Source organism: Setaria viridis, chromosome 8 (genome assembly GCF_005286985.2).
Source record: "Setaria viridis chromosome 8, Setaria_viridis_v4.0, whole genome shotgun sequence".
In the NCBI taxonomy this organism is placed as follows: Eukaryota; Viridiplantae; Streptophyta; class Magnoliopsida; order Poales; family Poaceae; genus Setaria; species Setaria viridis.
In genome coordinates, this window is record NC_048270.2 from 35,088,716 (window position 1) to 35,103,761 (window position 15,046).

Genomic DNA, 15,046 nt, shown 5'->3' on the forward strand with positions numbered 1-15,046 from the left:
GCTCTAATTGGGATCAATATTGTGGCCAATATGCTCCCTTAAAGATAGCCTGCATAAAAGAGGATATGCGCTAGTGACTTTGGCAGGGTTAACCCAGTAGCTATATTCATAACTCTCCAAATGATCTTAGCATGTTGACAATCAAAGAAGAGATGCTTTATTGTTTTATTACGATCACAAAAACAACATTTTCGACTCCTAAACCAGTTCATCTTAGCTAAGTTATTCTTGGCTAAAATAACACCTCGTTGAAGGTACCAGAGAAAAATCATTATCTTTAAAGAAATCTTTAACTTCCAAATAAATTTATTATTGAAGAGAATACCCTGGTTAATGAGATAATGGTACGTAGATTTTACAGTAAATTACCATGTCTGTGTAAGTTCTAGGTAAAATTATCCCTCCTATTAGAAAGAAAGCTGTTGAGTCCAAATTTAAGCTACAAGGTTATGCTATGCAATAAGTTTATCCTCAACTAAAGCTCTTCTAAAAGATATATTCGATGCCATTTGGTTCATGACATTAGCCGCTGTAGCATGAGGATAATATACTATATTGTAAAGACTAATCCTAGTTCACAGTCGAACAATGAGGTATATTCTTGCTCATGCAGCATATGTAATTATTTGTGTAAATAATTAACTTACCTGTATTATATTTGCTTGAGTTATTTTGCATTACTCTTAGATTTCAAGTTTTTTTATTTTTAATTCACAAACTTGCTAATGCAATTTCTAACTGGCACATATATGTGCTTATACGTGACGGTTGAAAAGTGTACTATCACGTATATGAGCACCTGCTCTATATAAGTGGGAGGGGAACCCTAACCCCTCTCCACCTCCACCCGTCGCAATCGCCCCTCCTACCTCCCCACACCGCACCTCTCCTCCCCCATCTCCACAGTTTGCCCCTCCTCCTCCCCCACCTCCTCGCCCCTCCTCACCCACCTCCCCGCACCGCCCCCTACTCCCCCACCTCCATACGCTGCCCTTCTCCACCCCCAACTCCCCGCACTGCCCCTCCTCGCCCACCTCCTTGCGACCCATTCTCCTCCTCCGCCTCCCCTTGCCATCCCTCTCCTCCCTTAACCTCCTCCTCCTCCTCATCCATTGTCGAAGAAGTAGCCACCGTGGGCACGGCGAGGGAAGTGATACTCCGCTTCTCCGTGAGGGTTGCTTCACGCGCCCTTGACGCGGTGGCCATAGCAAGTGGCAGGCGGCCATCAAGTCACGGGTGAGATACGGTGCTGCGGTGGCCTTCACCGCTGCGGCGAAGGCCAGTGCTTGTGATAATGACCTCCATCGCCGTGGTGGGGACGGTGGAGGTTCGCCCGGCTTCGTGATCGCAATGTAAGCGATAGAGGCGTTATGAACGAATTGCACTTTTGCCTGGTTAGGCTTTTTTGTTCAGCATTGTTATGTTCTTTTTGTTATCAAGATGAACTGCTATGTTTAGGTTGTGTTACTTTAATTCAGTAGTAGTTTCAGTTGTTGCTCATTTTTTGGTTACCTTGATAGTGTTCTAACCGGTAGTTATAGGTTAATAAATATGATGGTCTAATTAAGCACCGGTAGGAGTAGAACCCTCAGACTTAGGGCAAGTACATTGCTACATGTCAGCGGTCTCATAGGTCGTCTCATGCAGTGCCACGTAGGATTTTTGATGATGTGGAGGAGAGAGAAAGAGGTTGTTGCTTCGTGAAACAACCACCTCATGAGCTAAATTGTAGGACTACGAGACAACTTAACAACCATTGTACGAGTTATTGTTGCCATGCAACTCATAATATTTTATTTTTCTTATGCACAAATTAAGGAATTATATACCACTATCAGACAACTTATAGGACAACTCATTGTACGAGTTGTCTGTTGAATCGTCTCAAGATTACGTGTCAATGCATGAGACCGCCTATTAGACGACACCAATGTACTTGCCCTTAGCGGCACTAAATAAACACCGGTACAAAAGTAACGGCTCCTAACAAAAATCGATTGCAATTCGCACAGCACACGTTTATTTTTGCCGATTCCCTCATCGGCACGGACAACGTACTCTCATTCGCATCGGCTTCATGGTGCCAGGCCCTTCACCAGCACGAATGAGGATTTCGTGTTGACACGTGTGAGAGTCTCCGTAGTAGTAAAGAAAAAATACCGAAGGTGGTTGGTAGTACCGGTTTGCCAGTTTTCGGCCGTACCGGAATTTTTGGAATTTCGAAAACGGCCCAAATATTTTTCTAGAGATCGAACTGGTTACTGAAGGGTAGCAGAAGTCATTATTTGTCACAAATAACGAAAAAGGAGTATACGTGCATGTGGTGCAGTTCCGAGCACTTTCCAGCTAGGTTGCATTGGTGTCTTTCCGTGAACCCGTCCAAATTGTTGTTGTACACGACTGTTACGGGACCTTTCCTACGTAAGGTGAATGGAGACTTGTGCATGGATTTTGTAGGTGCACATAGGACCCTTGCCGTGCACGTCCCCATACGAAGCATGCATCGACAACTGCTACAAATACACGACCATTGCCTCTCCCTGAACGTCTGCCTCGTCTCCCGTTTGCCTTTCACCATTGCCTTTCCTTTTCTACGTAGTAGGGAAAGAGAGCACCAATAATCCACATGGCTTCCTACTCCAACGCCGCCGCTGGCGTCGACTGCAGCGAGTCGACGCTCTCCACCGAGACGGTGACCGGCTCTCACGTCCTCAAGATCAAGAGGTACTCCAAGACCAAGGAGGTCCTTGGCGTCGGCGAATGCATCAAGTCCAGCGTGTTCACCGTCGGCGGCCACCGCTGGTACATCGAGTTCTACCCACACGGCTACAACGAGGAGGAAGACGACTGCATATCCTTCGTCCTCTTCCTCGACCACCCTGATGATGACGTGACCAGCGTCAAGGCCAAGTTCTGGCTCACCTTGCTCGACCAGGCCGGAGAGCCGGTGCCGGGGTACTCGGCGGCGATGGGCCTGTGCACCTTCTCAGGCGCTGTGCCGTCGTACGGCTGCGAGCGGTTCATCGTGAGGGAGGAGCTGGAGGCGGCGCCCTACCTCAAGGACGACAGCTTCAGCCTCAGGTGCGACGTCACCGTCTTCAAGGAGATCCGCCATGTCACCGACTCCACGGAGCAACCAAGGAGAGCCCTCGTGCCTGTTGGACTCATCTTCTTCTTGATGTCATTGTTAGTTGCGTATTATTTGGTCACGATCATGTGTTAGCGTACGTGTTGCATGGATCGGAGTAGTCTGGAGTCAAGTTAGTTTTTTTTTCATTAATCGGTCTCGTGTGCTAATTTGTCTCCAGGGATGCTTGCAAGCATGCAGATGCCTTGGTGTTTAAATCCTCGTTCGTGCAATGAGTTAGAGATTAACCTAAAAGAGACTGTTTCTCTTCGTTTGCTTTGTGAGTCTGTGCTCCCTCGAGTTCATTGTGAAACATTGACGGTAAGATTTAGGGAACCAATCTGATTTAGCAAACAGGCTAGATACAAATTCCGTCGTCCAGGTAATTGTTTAACAAACATCCTCTAACGTTGACTTAAGATATAGGAAAATCTTCCTCGACGGTTTTTTATTCGTCAGCCGAATCGTTAACTCCACGTGTCCAATGCATGGCCGGGCTTTCAGATGGTGGGGGGGCTTTGTGGGGCTTTCAGATGAAGGCTCTATTTGGCTCCATATGCTTTGGCCGCAACGGTGAAGGCCTTGTTTGGTGCCATATCCTGAGATCCTCCACCCTCTACGGGTTCCGGTTGCAAAGCCTTGCGTCGCATCCGTATTCTTTTGTGTTTTTGTTGTAAAAATGTTTAAATCATCTTCTCAATCAATACAACTTATGCAGTTTTTCTTACCGCTAATAGATAAACACATATACGCTCAGACACGTACACCATGGACCATAGGACAAAATTATCGTATAAGAGAATTGCTAAGGTACTCCCAAATCACCATGGACCGTCCATTTAGTTAGATCTGAATAACTACTACCTCCTAGGAGGTAATAGATGAAATATATATTTATATATTATTTTATTTTAGAAAATAGGATAAATAGGAAAATACCTCTCTATTAGATGTCACGTGCATATATATACAAAATCTAACTTTCATACATGATTAACTTGACACGTCAGTAAGATGTAACAGGATGTAACATTTTAGAAGTGATCTAGACATAATTTATTACAACACTTTTGTTTACTGGAACGTGACAAAACAGACACTTACTCCTTTTGCAATGTGAAAAAACAGTGAGATCCCTAGCATGATTTTGTTGTAACGATATTTGTTGTAGACCATCCCTAATGTGATTTCTTGGGTAATATTTTTTATCATGAACAAAGGGAAAAGTGACATGTGCAACTACTTGGATAAAAAATATGTACGTGACCAAATAATGTTGAGCTTGCCCAATTAAGAAATATAAAATAACATGTCATTGATTGCAACCAAAAGGAAACAAATTGCATGTCCACCTGCATGCACATGCATGTCGTACTGCTCCTCCTAGATGCAAGGAAGAGGTGATAACCCGGTTGTTTCTTTCTTTTTTTCCTTTTTAATTATTTCATCTCTCCTATTTAGGGATTCAGTTTTAGCGAGCATCTCCAGCAATCTCCCAATAAATGTTTCCCAATCCAACTAATACGAGAGTCACAACTCCTCCTTTATTTAGGAAGAGTTAGGGTGAATTATTGCTGCACTTCATCTACACCGACACACATGGCCAAGGATCTACTTGTGGCGGCGGACAGGTATCGTATGCAGAAGCTGAAGTTGATTTGTGAGAACACGCTGCACGGCTACGTCCACGCGAGCACGGTTTTGGCTTTTTCGGGGTTAGCTGAGAAGTATGGTTGCAAGGGTCTCAAGGAGGCATGCTTCAAGTTCCTCAAGGTTCCTGGCAATCTGAGGAAATTCATAGAAAGTGATGGGTTTGAGTGTATGGCGACTGGCGAGGAGTTGCCCCTGTCTTCTTAAGGAATTATTACTACTCGGCAGTCTCGATGCCAGACCTCTTCAACTTAAGTGTATGTTAATACCTGTTTGTGCACTTGAGATGGTGGACTCAATAGGCAAGGTGTAAAAGGTTACATGAGTTCGGCCACTAGTGCTTTATCAGATTAGGACTCGGTGACTAGCTTGTTCATAGCACTCAAATCACAATCCGAAAGGCATTGTAAACTCGTTTCCCTTTCAACCACGTTTAGCGTGACTCTTCCGAGCCGGCAGAGAAACAGCCGGACCGTGGCCGCAAAATATATCAGAAATCCTGCCAACAAGGTACCTAATTGACGACACCGTGTCCCATCTCATCAGCATCTAGTAGGCTTAGGCGCAGCCCATGCTCAGCTTTTTCTATCAAGCAGAGAGAATACAGATGCCCAGCTCTCCCGGCCCTGCCATCGTCGACCCCGGCCGCAGCAGCGCGTCGACCATCGCCGCCGACATGGAGACCGGCTCGCACGAGCTCACCGTCCGCGGCTACTCGGGCACCAAGGGGCTCGGCGTCGGCAAGGGCATCCTCTCCGCAGCGTTCAGCATCGGAGGCCACAGCTGGTGCATCCCACTACTACCCCGACGGTTACAACGTGGAGAGCTCCGACTGCATATCCTTGTACCTCCAGCTGCTCGTCGACGATGATCAAGGAGACAACGGCGACGTCAAGGCACAGTTCAAGTTCTGCTTGCTGGACCAGGGAGAGCCCGTGCCATCGTACACCCTGACTAGCAAGAGGCAGGAATTCGCCCGCATCAAATCTCACGCATGGGGTTGGGCCAAGTTCATCAGGCGCAAGGAGTTGGAGGAGTCTCCTCACATCGAAGACGATACATTCCGGATCAGCTGCCATGTCACTGTCCCCAAGATCCGGGCCGAGGAAACCCAAGTGCACTTCCTCACATCGCCTTCGAAGACGGACCTGCACCGGCATCTTGGTGATCTCCTAGAGAGCAATGTGGGAGCGGACGTCAAGTTCAGGGTCGGCAGGGAGACGTTCACGGCGCACCGGAGCATCCTCGCCGCTCGATCACCGGTTTTCAGGGCGGAGCTCTTCGGTTGGATGAAGGAGAAGTGGGCGGCTCAAGTCCGGATCGATGACATGGAGCCGAGGGTGTTTGGAGCCATGCTCCACTTCATATACACCGACTCGTTGCCTCAGATAGAAGGTGACAGGAGGGTGATGGCGCAGCATCTTCTCGTTGCGGCAGACAGGTACTGCCTGGTGGGGCTGAAGATGATCTGCGAGGACATGTTGCGCAACTTCATCGACACCAACACGGCGGCGACTACTCTGGAACTGGCTGAGCAGCACGGCTGCCGTCGTCTCAAGGAAAGATGCTTGAACTTCCTTAAGAATCCCGGCAATACAATTGCAGTTGGTTGCCCCTCTCTTGTCAAGGACCTTCTTGCCAAGGTTTCTCCCTGATTATTCCTTGACTTGAGTGAGTGTCATAAGGACTCATTCTTTTTCACATGTAACTATATGGTTGACTTTAAAATAGTAGCTACGGGTTTTCCATAATCTCTAACTCTCTCAAGTGTCATATGTGTACCATAAATGACCAAAAAAAATACTATATTTCACTAACCTCTCTGAATTCCAATCATTCACTTGATCAACAGCTCTTCTATTAAATTAAAATAAAGTAAATAAGAAATTCTCTTTAAAAAATGAGGCAGCTTGTGAGAACTAAGTGCAGCTTAGCTGTGGTAGGTGTTGTGCCCATCAACAACGAGGCGCAAGTGGTGACTTCATCAATCTAAGGATCTACCAGCTTAGTCTCTCGAGGTGTTCATAAGTGGTGAGGTTGTGTACCTGTATTTATAGGGTTGAGTGTATGTGCATGACTACACGTGTGTATGTGAGCGTCTGCGGCGTCTATGCTGTGTTTCGCAAAAAAAAGAAAAAGAAAAGAAAATGAGGCATCTCTTTCATTCGCACATCCAAACTTACTATCTCCATTACAATCTCCATTACAGGATCACTATCAGTATAAACTTTTCGTTCTACTACCTTCATATCGTTGTATTTGATATTGGTTAGTTTAAGAATAAAGTAGTCTACGTCAAATATTATAAATTAGATGGAGTACATACAAAATACATCAGACTTCAAGGTAAATAGGATGTTTTCACGTGGGTATCATAACTTGTGCTTCCTTAGTTGACAATCCATGGAACAACATATTCAAATGTTATAGTCACTAATTGATTAATTAAGGTCTAATTCGGTAAGTCCTTGGACTAACTAAAACAGGTTATCAAGGCAAAAAAAAAGCTATTCTGTACATGACCAAAATATTTTTTTCCGTGCGAGCTGAGCGTAGCTTAGCTGGTAGGGATCCTGGTGGTGCAACCTGCACTACAGGAAAGCTAGAAATTGCCGAGTGTATCTTTTTTGCCGAGTGTTTTTTTTCGAGCACTCGGCAAACAAGCTCTTCGCCGAGTACCAAGCCAAAAACACTCGGCAAAAAAAATATACTCGGCAAATCGGGGCTTTGCCGAGTGTCAAAAAAAAATACTCGGCAACCCCCCCCCCTTTGCTGAGTGTCAAAAAAACACTCGGCAAAGAGAGGGGTTTGCCGAGTGTCAAAAAAGACACTCGGCAAAGAGGGGGGTTTGCCGAGTATTTTTTTGACACTCGGCAAAAAAATAATTTTTTTTCCTCTTTTCGCCATGAAATTTTTTCTACTCCCCACATACAACATGTGGTACTCCATGTTAAAATTTGGTATATTTTTGGATTTATTTGCTATATTTATTTAATTAATTGCATTTCAAGGAAATTTTTGGTATAAGTCAAATTTGAACTGCAAGTGATTCAAATTATGGAACAAAATGAGTAGAAAAATGATATTCATATTATTCGGCCCAATTTGAGACCTGACCCATGAAATGACAAGAAATTTCGAACAGCTTGTTCAGGAAACACGACCACGAACGTGTGGCAGTGGTATTTTTAAATTATAAAAAAAATAAGCAAAGTCTGAAAATCATGAGATTTGTCATGATGTGATGATATCATAGGTGGAGACTGTGGAAAAAAATTGAGAATATTTTGCACATTTCGTCACATACGATGTTTACAAACCGAAGCATCTCAGAAGAAGAATAGTAACGTTGAGAAGGATTGCATAAGATTTGGAGTCAAAATGACGGTCGAGTTTTGATTTGACTACAAAACTTTTTGTATAGTCAATAGAGAACATATATTGGTTCGTGTGAAAATTTGATATTTTTTTGAAACGGTTGGATATTTTTTAAATTTTTTTCAAAAAAAGTTTGCTGAGTGTCCTACGTTGGACACTCGGCAAAGAAACACTTTACCGAGTGTCCACATAGGACACTCGGCAAACCAGACGCCCCCCCCCACTAAACAACACCCCCCCACCCCCCACACGCAGACCCCCGGCCCCCACTCTCTTTCCCCACCCTCCACGCGCAGACCGCTTCCCTCCTCCTGCCGCCGCCGCCGCCGCACGCGCGCCCCCCCGGCCCCCTCCCTCCAGCGCCCCCCCCCCCCCCCCGGCCCCCTCCCCTCCCTCCAGCGCGCCCCCCCCGGCCCCCTCCCCTCCCTCTCCTCCGGCAGACCCAGCTCCCTGCCGCCGCCGCCGCCCCGACACCCGGCCCCGCCGCCGCCCGCCCCCTCCGCCGCCCGGCGCCTGGCCCCGCCCGCCGTCGCCCCCTTCTTCCCCTCCAGATCCGGCCTCTCCTTCCCCGGCTCCCTCCCCTCCGGTCGGATTCGCGCCCCCTTCTTCCCCTCCGGCGCGAATCCGGCGGCCCCCACCTCTCTCCCCTCCGGATCTGGTGCGTGGCAGCGGGCGGCAGCGGCGGGCGGCAGCGGGAGGCAGCGGCGCGCGGTAGCGGGCGTGGCGGCAGCGGGTGGCAGCGGCGGGCGGCAGCAGGCATGGCGGCAGCGGCGGGCGGCAGCGGCGTGGTGGCAGCGGGCGGCAGCGGCAGGCGGCAGCGGGAGGCAGCGGCGGGCGGCAGCGGCAGGCGGCAGCGGCGTGGTGGCGGGCGGCAGCGGGCGTGGCGGCCGGTGGCGGCGTGGTGGCCGTGGCCGTGGATGGCCTGGGCGTGGTGGCGGCATCGCAATGGTTGAGACGGCGGCGGCGGCGGCCAGCTGGACCTGCCCCCGGTGGCCGGGGTATGTTTTTTTTTATTTTTTCTGGAAATATTGTTTGCCGAGTGTTTTGTGCCACTCGGCACACCCTTTGCCGAGTGCCCGACCAAAGACACTCGGCAAAGTTAATTTTGCCGAGTAAAACTTTGCCGTGTGCTCATCGCCGAGTGTTACACTCGGCAAACACGTTGCCGAGTGTTTTTAGGGTTTCGCCGAGTGCCTGGGGCACTCGGCAATTTGTAGCTTTCCCGTAGTGCTATCTACCCAGGTTTAAGTTCTCAACTCAACGAAAGCAGCCATTTTCCTGGATTTAACCGATGCTATTCTTTTAGTGGTATGCGGCGTGCCCGTCGACAGCGAGGCACCAGTAGTTACTTCGTCAATCTAGAGGATTTGCTGACTCAGTCTCTCGAAAGTACTCATAGGGGTTGCGTGCGTGTGTTTGTTAGGGCGAGTATGCGTGCGTATATGTGAGCAGTACTATGTGATCCCTAAAAAATATTTTTGTTTTCTAATTTTGGAGGGCATAATCAGAAAATATACAAATGGCCCATTGTACAGATTAAGAAAATAACAGCAACGTAGTATAAAAAAAGATCAAGAAAAAATATCTCGAATTTCCAAGACCAAAATATTTAGTGCATCCTTGGCAAGTAAAGACGCAGTTAGCGGGAGGTTAATACAGAGAGAAAGAGGGCAGGTGGAAACGTGAATGACTCACCACTAATTCCCAGCTAACAACTATATTCAGGTTCAGCAAATTCCAAACAGGACATAAGTATAATTTGGGGGGCCTTAATTTTTTGGAGCATGTGTAGTAGGTAGCCCATGCTGAACTTACTTTTGTGCAATTCTGAAGATGCCTTGGTCTTCTTTTATTTCGTTAAGAAAATCTGGCATACTTTGTATTTCTCCGTTCCAAATGTCCTCTCATACAGGTTTCCTATGTTTTCAAATCCTCTTTTATTTCAATTTCTCTGTTCCGAATAGACGTAGGACTCGATGATGTATCCGATATGAATAAAGAAGTTGTACAACGTGACACTTCCGAATCGGCCTCGGAGTATAACCGGCCTGTTGCCACAAATATGTGAGATCGTACTAACAACGTACTACCTAGTTGACAACGCCGGGTCTCAGCTAGTAGTAGTAGTAGGGCTATCCGATCCATGCTCAGATTTTTCTCTAACAAACCGAAGAGAACGCAGATGCCGAACTCCTCGGCTCCTGCCGTCGTCGACGGCCGCCGCAGCAGCGCGTCGACCATCGCCGCCGATATGGTGACCGGCTCGCACGAGCTCACCATCAGCGGCTACTCCGGCACCAAGGGCATCGGCATCGGCACGTGCATCAAGTCCTCAGCGTTCACCATAGGAGGACACAGCTGGTGCATCATGTACTACCCAGACGGTGAACAGCAGGAGAGCGCCGATTGGATATCCCTGTATCTTGAACGGCTGGATAAAGGCAAAGACGACGTCACGGCGCGATTCAGATTGAGCCTACTCGACCAGGCCGGAGAGCCCGTGCCGTCAGTCGATTACTTGAGCGAGCAACGCACGTTCACCAGCGCAACAAGGACATTGGGCTACCGTAAGTTCGTCAGAAGGAACGGGTTGGAGTCATCATCTTTTCTCAAAGGCGACAGCTTCCGGATCCGATGCCATCTCACCGTGGTTAAGATCCGGGCGGAGACAGCCCGCGTGCAGTTCCATGTCCCACCATCCACGGACCTGCACCGGCATTTCGGTGATCTACTAGACAGCAAAGTGGGAGCTGATGTGAAGTTCAATGTTGGGAGGGAGACGTTCACGGCGCACCGGAACGTCCTCGCCGCTCGCTCGCCGGTCTTCAAGGCGCAGCTCTTCGGTTGGATGAAGGAGAAGAAGGCGGCTCAGATCCGGATCGACGACATCGAACCGAGGGTGTTCAGGGCCATGCTCCACTTCATATACACCGACTCGCTGCCTGAGATCGACGAGGGTGATATTAGGGTGATGGCGCAGCATCTTCTCGTTGCGGCGGACAGGTATGGCTTGGAGAGATTAAAGTTGGTCTGCGAGGACGTGTTGCGCAACTTCATTGACACGAGCACCGTCGCCACTACTTTGGCGCTTGCTGAGCAGCACGGGTGCCATGGGCTGAAAGAGGGGTGTTTCAAGTTCTTAGAGTCTCCGGGTATTATGAAGGCAGTCGTGGCCGCTGATGGCTTTGATCATCTCATGAGCAGCTGCCCCTCAGTTGTCAAGGAGCTGCTCGGCAAGGTTTTTCCTTGACTCCGTCCTCGACTTGACGGATGAAGCTAAATACACGGAGTGCCAAATTTGGTATCTCTGTGTTATAATTCGACCTACCTCTCCAAGAATAGTAAAATGAGCTAAAAATATTAACAAACATATGAAAGGACGATTTTCTGCCGGATCAAATATGAGTTTCCTGCCGATAATAATAATGTATGTGTAATTGTCACGTTTAGTGACTGACAGTCCAACTAGGGGTGCCTAAGTGGTAGATTTGTAGGCGGCGGAGATCACAAGACCAAGAATTCGAATGGTAATACAGAAGGGTGAGGTTTAGACAGGTTCGGGTCTTTGGAAAGTAATACCCTAAGCTAAGTTGTTAACTGCTGGCTAATGGAAGCCACATAGGAATCCCGCGCCGAACTGGATTCCGCTGTGCACTCTAACATCTATTCTAGTCCAGTCCTCATGAGCCCACCAAAGCTCATCACAGAGGTTTTTTTTCTCAGTTTCATCAGTGCTGCTGATTTGTGGACATATATGAGGGCAATGGTTGTTATATATAGTTCGCGAAAGGCATATAAACATATGAAGGGTCATTGTGATATTCACCCTGTGTTTTCTCCTTGATTTGAAAGGGTTGCCATCTGCTTTAAACATAAGATTTTCTTTTGGCTCTTAATTAAAGACAGATTGAACACAAGAGAGGTACTAAAAAGGAAAAAACATGGAGCCTCAAGGCTATAATTGTGTTCTCTGCCCTGCCAATGTGCAAGAGTCAGCTTTCACTTATTTCTACAATGCCCCTTCTCACAGCAATGACAGAATTTGCTTACTCTCCAAATCCCAAATTCCGTTAACCCCTTGGACATATGGAGTAGCCAGGCAGCTCGACGGTGAACCCTCCACCCGTCTCAGTGATGTATGCGGTGGCACGGCAGCCTGGCAAGATCACCATGCTCGACGATGCATGCAGCAGCGGCTGGTGAGGTTCAAGAACATGCATGGAAAGCAAGGGCAACGACGCAGCGGGTAACAAGCACCGTGAGGAACCTAGTATTTTCATGTGGTGGCAAGCGTGATGATCCGGCATGCATGCATCACTCCGGCAACACTCAGCAACAAGCACTCCTTCTCAGTTCTTAGTAACGATGGTAGCGGCAACTATGCTCCGGTGGCAGTTTAATCGAGCGCGGCGGCCCATTCCTCATCCTTCCTCCCACAAAATGTTAAAACTATTTTCCCTCTGTACACAAGTTCTTCATGATGCAGCAGTACGAAAATAGAGAAGTAAATGTTATTTTTGTTTAGGAGGACACCTCTCCTTGCTTCCTTTAGAGCTTCCTTACTACAATTAGGACGTTGACCAATGTCATGAAAATAAAGTAGTTCTTTTGATAAAGAAAGCTATGTAAATTTTCAGGGTCATTGCATCGACTACGTACAACCATGGTGAAAACACTCGCGACCTTTGCACAACCCGGATACACAAAGCAACACCAACATTTTATAAAGAGATGCAGAGACTCTAACGGCAACATATACATGGTTGCACAAATTAAAATAAAATATGTATGGCAAGCTGTCCATTTATTAGGTCACCATCTGGTATCTGGAAGAGTATAATCTGATCGATGACATTAATAGGTTCCTACTATATTTTCGTTAAGGACATGGTGATCATGGCAAACTTTGTCTTCTCCTTCTCCAGATGCTTGGAGACAAAGCATGCATACACTGAACAAATACGTCAAGAATGGTTTCTCCAAAATGGCTTGCAATGATAGGTTCTAGCACTGCTCTAACCATGTTAGAAACATTCATGGCACTGCACGCTGAACATCATTGCCTTCTGTGTCATCATAAGGATCCCAGTTTGCCTCGAATAGTTTGATGTGATCCAATTCAAACATGCAGCTTTGCATTACTACTTCCCTCACTTCAGCAATAGATGGTCCATATAGAGGTAAATTGAATGAGTCTAGTTTTTCTCTCTCTCTACAAGGCCCTATATATTATCATCAATATCATAGTTAATAAAACTTTTTAAACAAATAAAGTTGAATGGACAAAGAAAATGCCAAACTAAATATATTTATATTCCGCTCTTATTTACCTTTGCGACAAGAGATTGCAGCGATATAGCAACTAATCCAAAAAGTTAGTTAAACTTTTTTAAAAAGTTGAATGGCAAAGAAAATATCAAACTAAACTATATATTCCACTCTTATTTACCTTTGTGACAAGAGATTGCAGTGCTGTGGCAACTAATCCATGAAGTTTGTTGAGATCTCCATTGTATACATCCTCATCCTTCCTCCCACAAAATGTTAAAACCATTTTACCTGCATACACAAGTTCTTCATGACGCAGCTTCAGGAAGATGGAGAAATCCGTATTGAACTGCTCTTTGAAGCACTTCACTACGACCCGATTTCTAGCACGAGTTGATCCTGATTTTCAGGCCGATGTCAAGGCCCGGTTCAAGTTGAGCTTACTCGACCAGGCCGGGGAGCCACTGTTGCCGTACAGCCATGAATTCAAGGTGATGAGAACGTTCAGGAGCACACAGAGCAGTGGTAGCTGTGATTTCCTCAAAAGGAAGGAGCTTGAGATGTCGCCGAACCTAAGGGACGACAGCTTCAGGATCAGGTGCGATGTCACCGTGTCAAAGGGAAGCACAAGAACCACCACTGTACAGTTACCTGCGTTGCCGCCGTCTGATCTGCACCAACATCTTGGCAACCTCCTGTCTAGCCAAGTGGGAGCAGACGTGGCGTTCGATGTCGGCGGTGAGACGTTTACGGCGCATAGGTACGTCCTCGCCGCTCGATCACCGGTGTTCATGGCGGAACTTTATGGAACGACGAAAGAGACGACGGCGGATCGCGTGCGGATCAGCGATGTCGAACCGGAGGTGTTCAGGGCGTTCCTTCACTTTATCTACACAAGATTTGTTGCCTGAGGTAGACGAGGCGGTGATGGCTCAGCATCTGCTTGTGGCGGCAGACACCTATAACATGGGGAGGCTCAAATTGATCTGCGAGCGCATATTATGCATCCACATTGACACGAATACTGCGGCTACTACACTGGCACTGGCTGAGCAGCATCGGTGCCGGTTGCTTAAGGAGGCGTGCTTCAAGTTCATGGCTTCTCCTTGCAATTTCAAAGGGGGGTCATGGCAAGTGATGGTTTTGAACACCTGATGAGAAGTTGTCCCTCTCTCCTCAAGGAGCTGGCTGCAAACATTGCTGCCTAGCTTCATCCACTTGAAACTTTCAAAACTTGGAGAGGCTTATTTCTCTTTACATGCAAAGTAACACAAGAATTTCTTAGACCATCGTCCCTTTTAGAACTTTGTAGACTTGATGTACATGCAACATGCCTGTTCTAATAATGGCTTTTTCTATATGTTAAAATTTCTTTCACTACAAAATCACTCAAGTTATTTTTCTTCAAACAAAGTAAACGCTGACATACATGCATAAACACCTATGCCTACGAACGATACATATGAACACCCCCGATAGATAGCACCGACAGATTTTAAGGTTGAAAAAATCACTATAAGCATCTCGCTCGGTGTCAATAGCCACATCCTGTATCGCTAAATGAATAAATAGCAAAAAAATTCTAGTGAACCCAAATAGACAGGTTCCACCACAAGAAACCTA

At 47.1% G+C, this 15,046-nt stretch overlaps 3 protein-coding genes and 1 pseudogene across 3 annotated transcripts; all 4 read left to right on the plus strand.

Annotated features, from left to right (window-relative positions):
- Window positions 1-2,331: 2,331 nt before the first annotated feature.
- Window positions 2,332-3,223, plus strand: LOC117834583 (BTB/POZ and MATH domain-containing protein 2). The gene has a single exon (XM_034714131.2). It carries the CDS (start codon window positions 2,627-2,629, stop codon window positions 3,221-3,223), a length of 597 nt encoding a protein of 198 aa, XP_034570022.1. The 5' UTR covers window positions 2,332-2,626.
- Window positions 3,224-4,726: 1,503 nt separating this feature from the next.
- LOC117834585 (BTB/POZ and MATH domain-containing protein 3) lies at window positions 4,727-6,432 on the plus strand. Its single transcript, XM_072290318.1, has 4 exons — window positions 4,727-4,900; window positions 5,215-5,287; window positions 5,374-5,517; window positions 5,561-6,432. Exons 1-4 carry the CDS (start codon window positions 4,727-4,729, stop codon window positions 6,430-6,432), a joined length of 1,263 nt encoding a protein of 420 aa, XP_072146419.1.
- A 3,838-nt stretch (window positions 6,433-10,270) lies between these two features.
- LOC117834586 (BTB/POZ and MATH domain-containing protein 2) lies at window positions 10,271-11,405 on the plus strand. The gene has a single exon (XM_034714133.2). The coding sequence runs from the start codon at window positions 10,299-10,301 to the stop codon at window positions 11,403-11,405; it is 1,107 nt and encodes a 368-aa protein (XP_034570024.2). The 5' UTR covers window positions 10,271-10,298.
- Window positions 11,406-13,752: 2,347 nt separating this feature from the next.
- Window positions 13,753-14,631, plus strand: LOC117834587 (BTB/POZ and MATH domain-containing protein 3-like; annotated as a pseudogene).
- The last annotated feature ends 415 nt before the right edge of the window (window positions 14,632-15,046 follow it).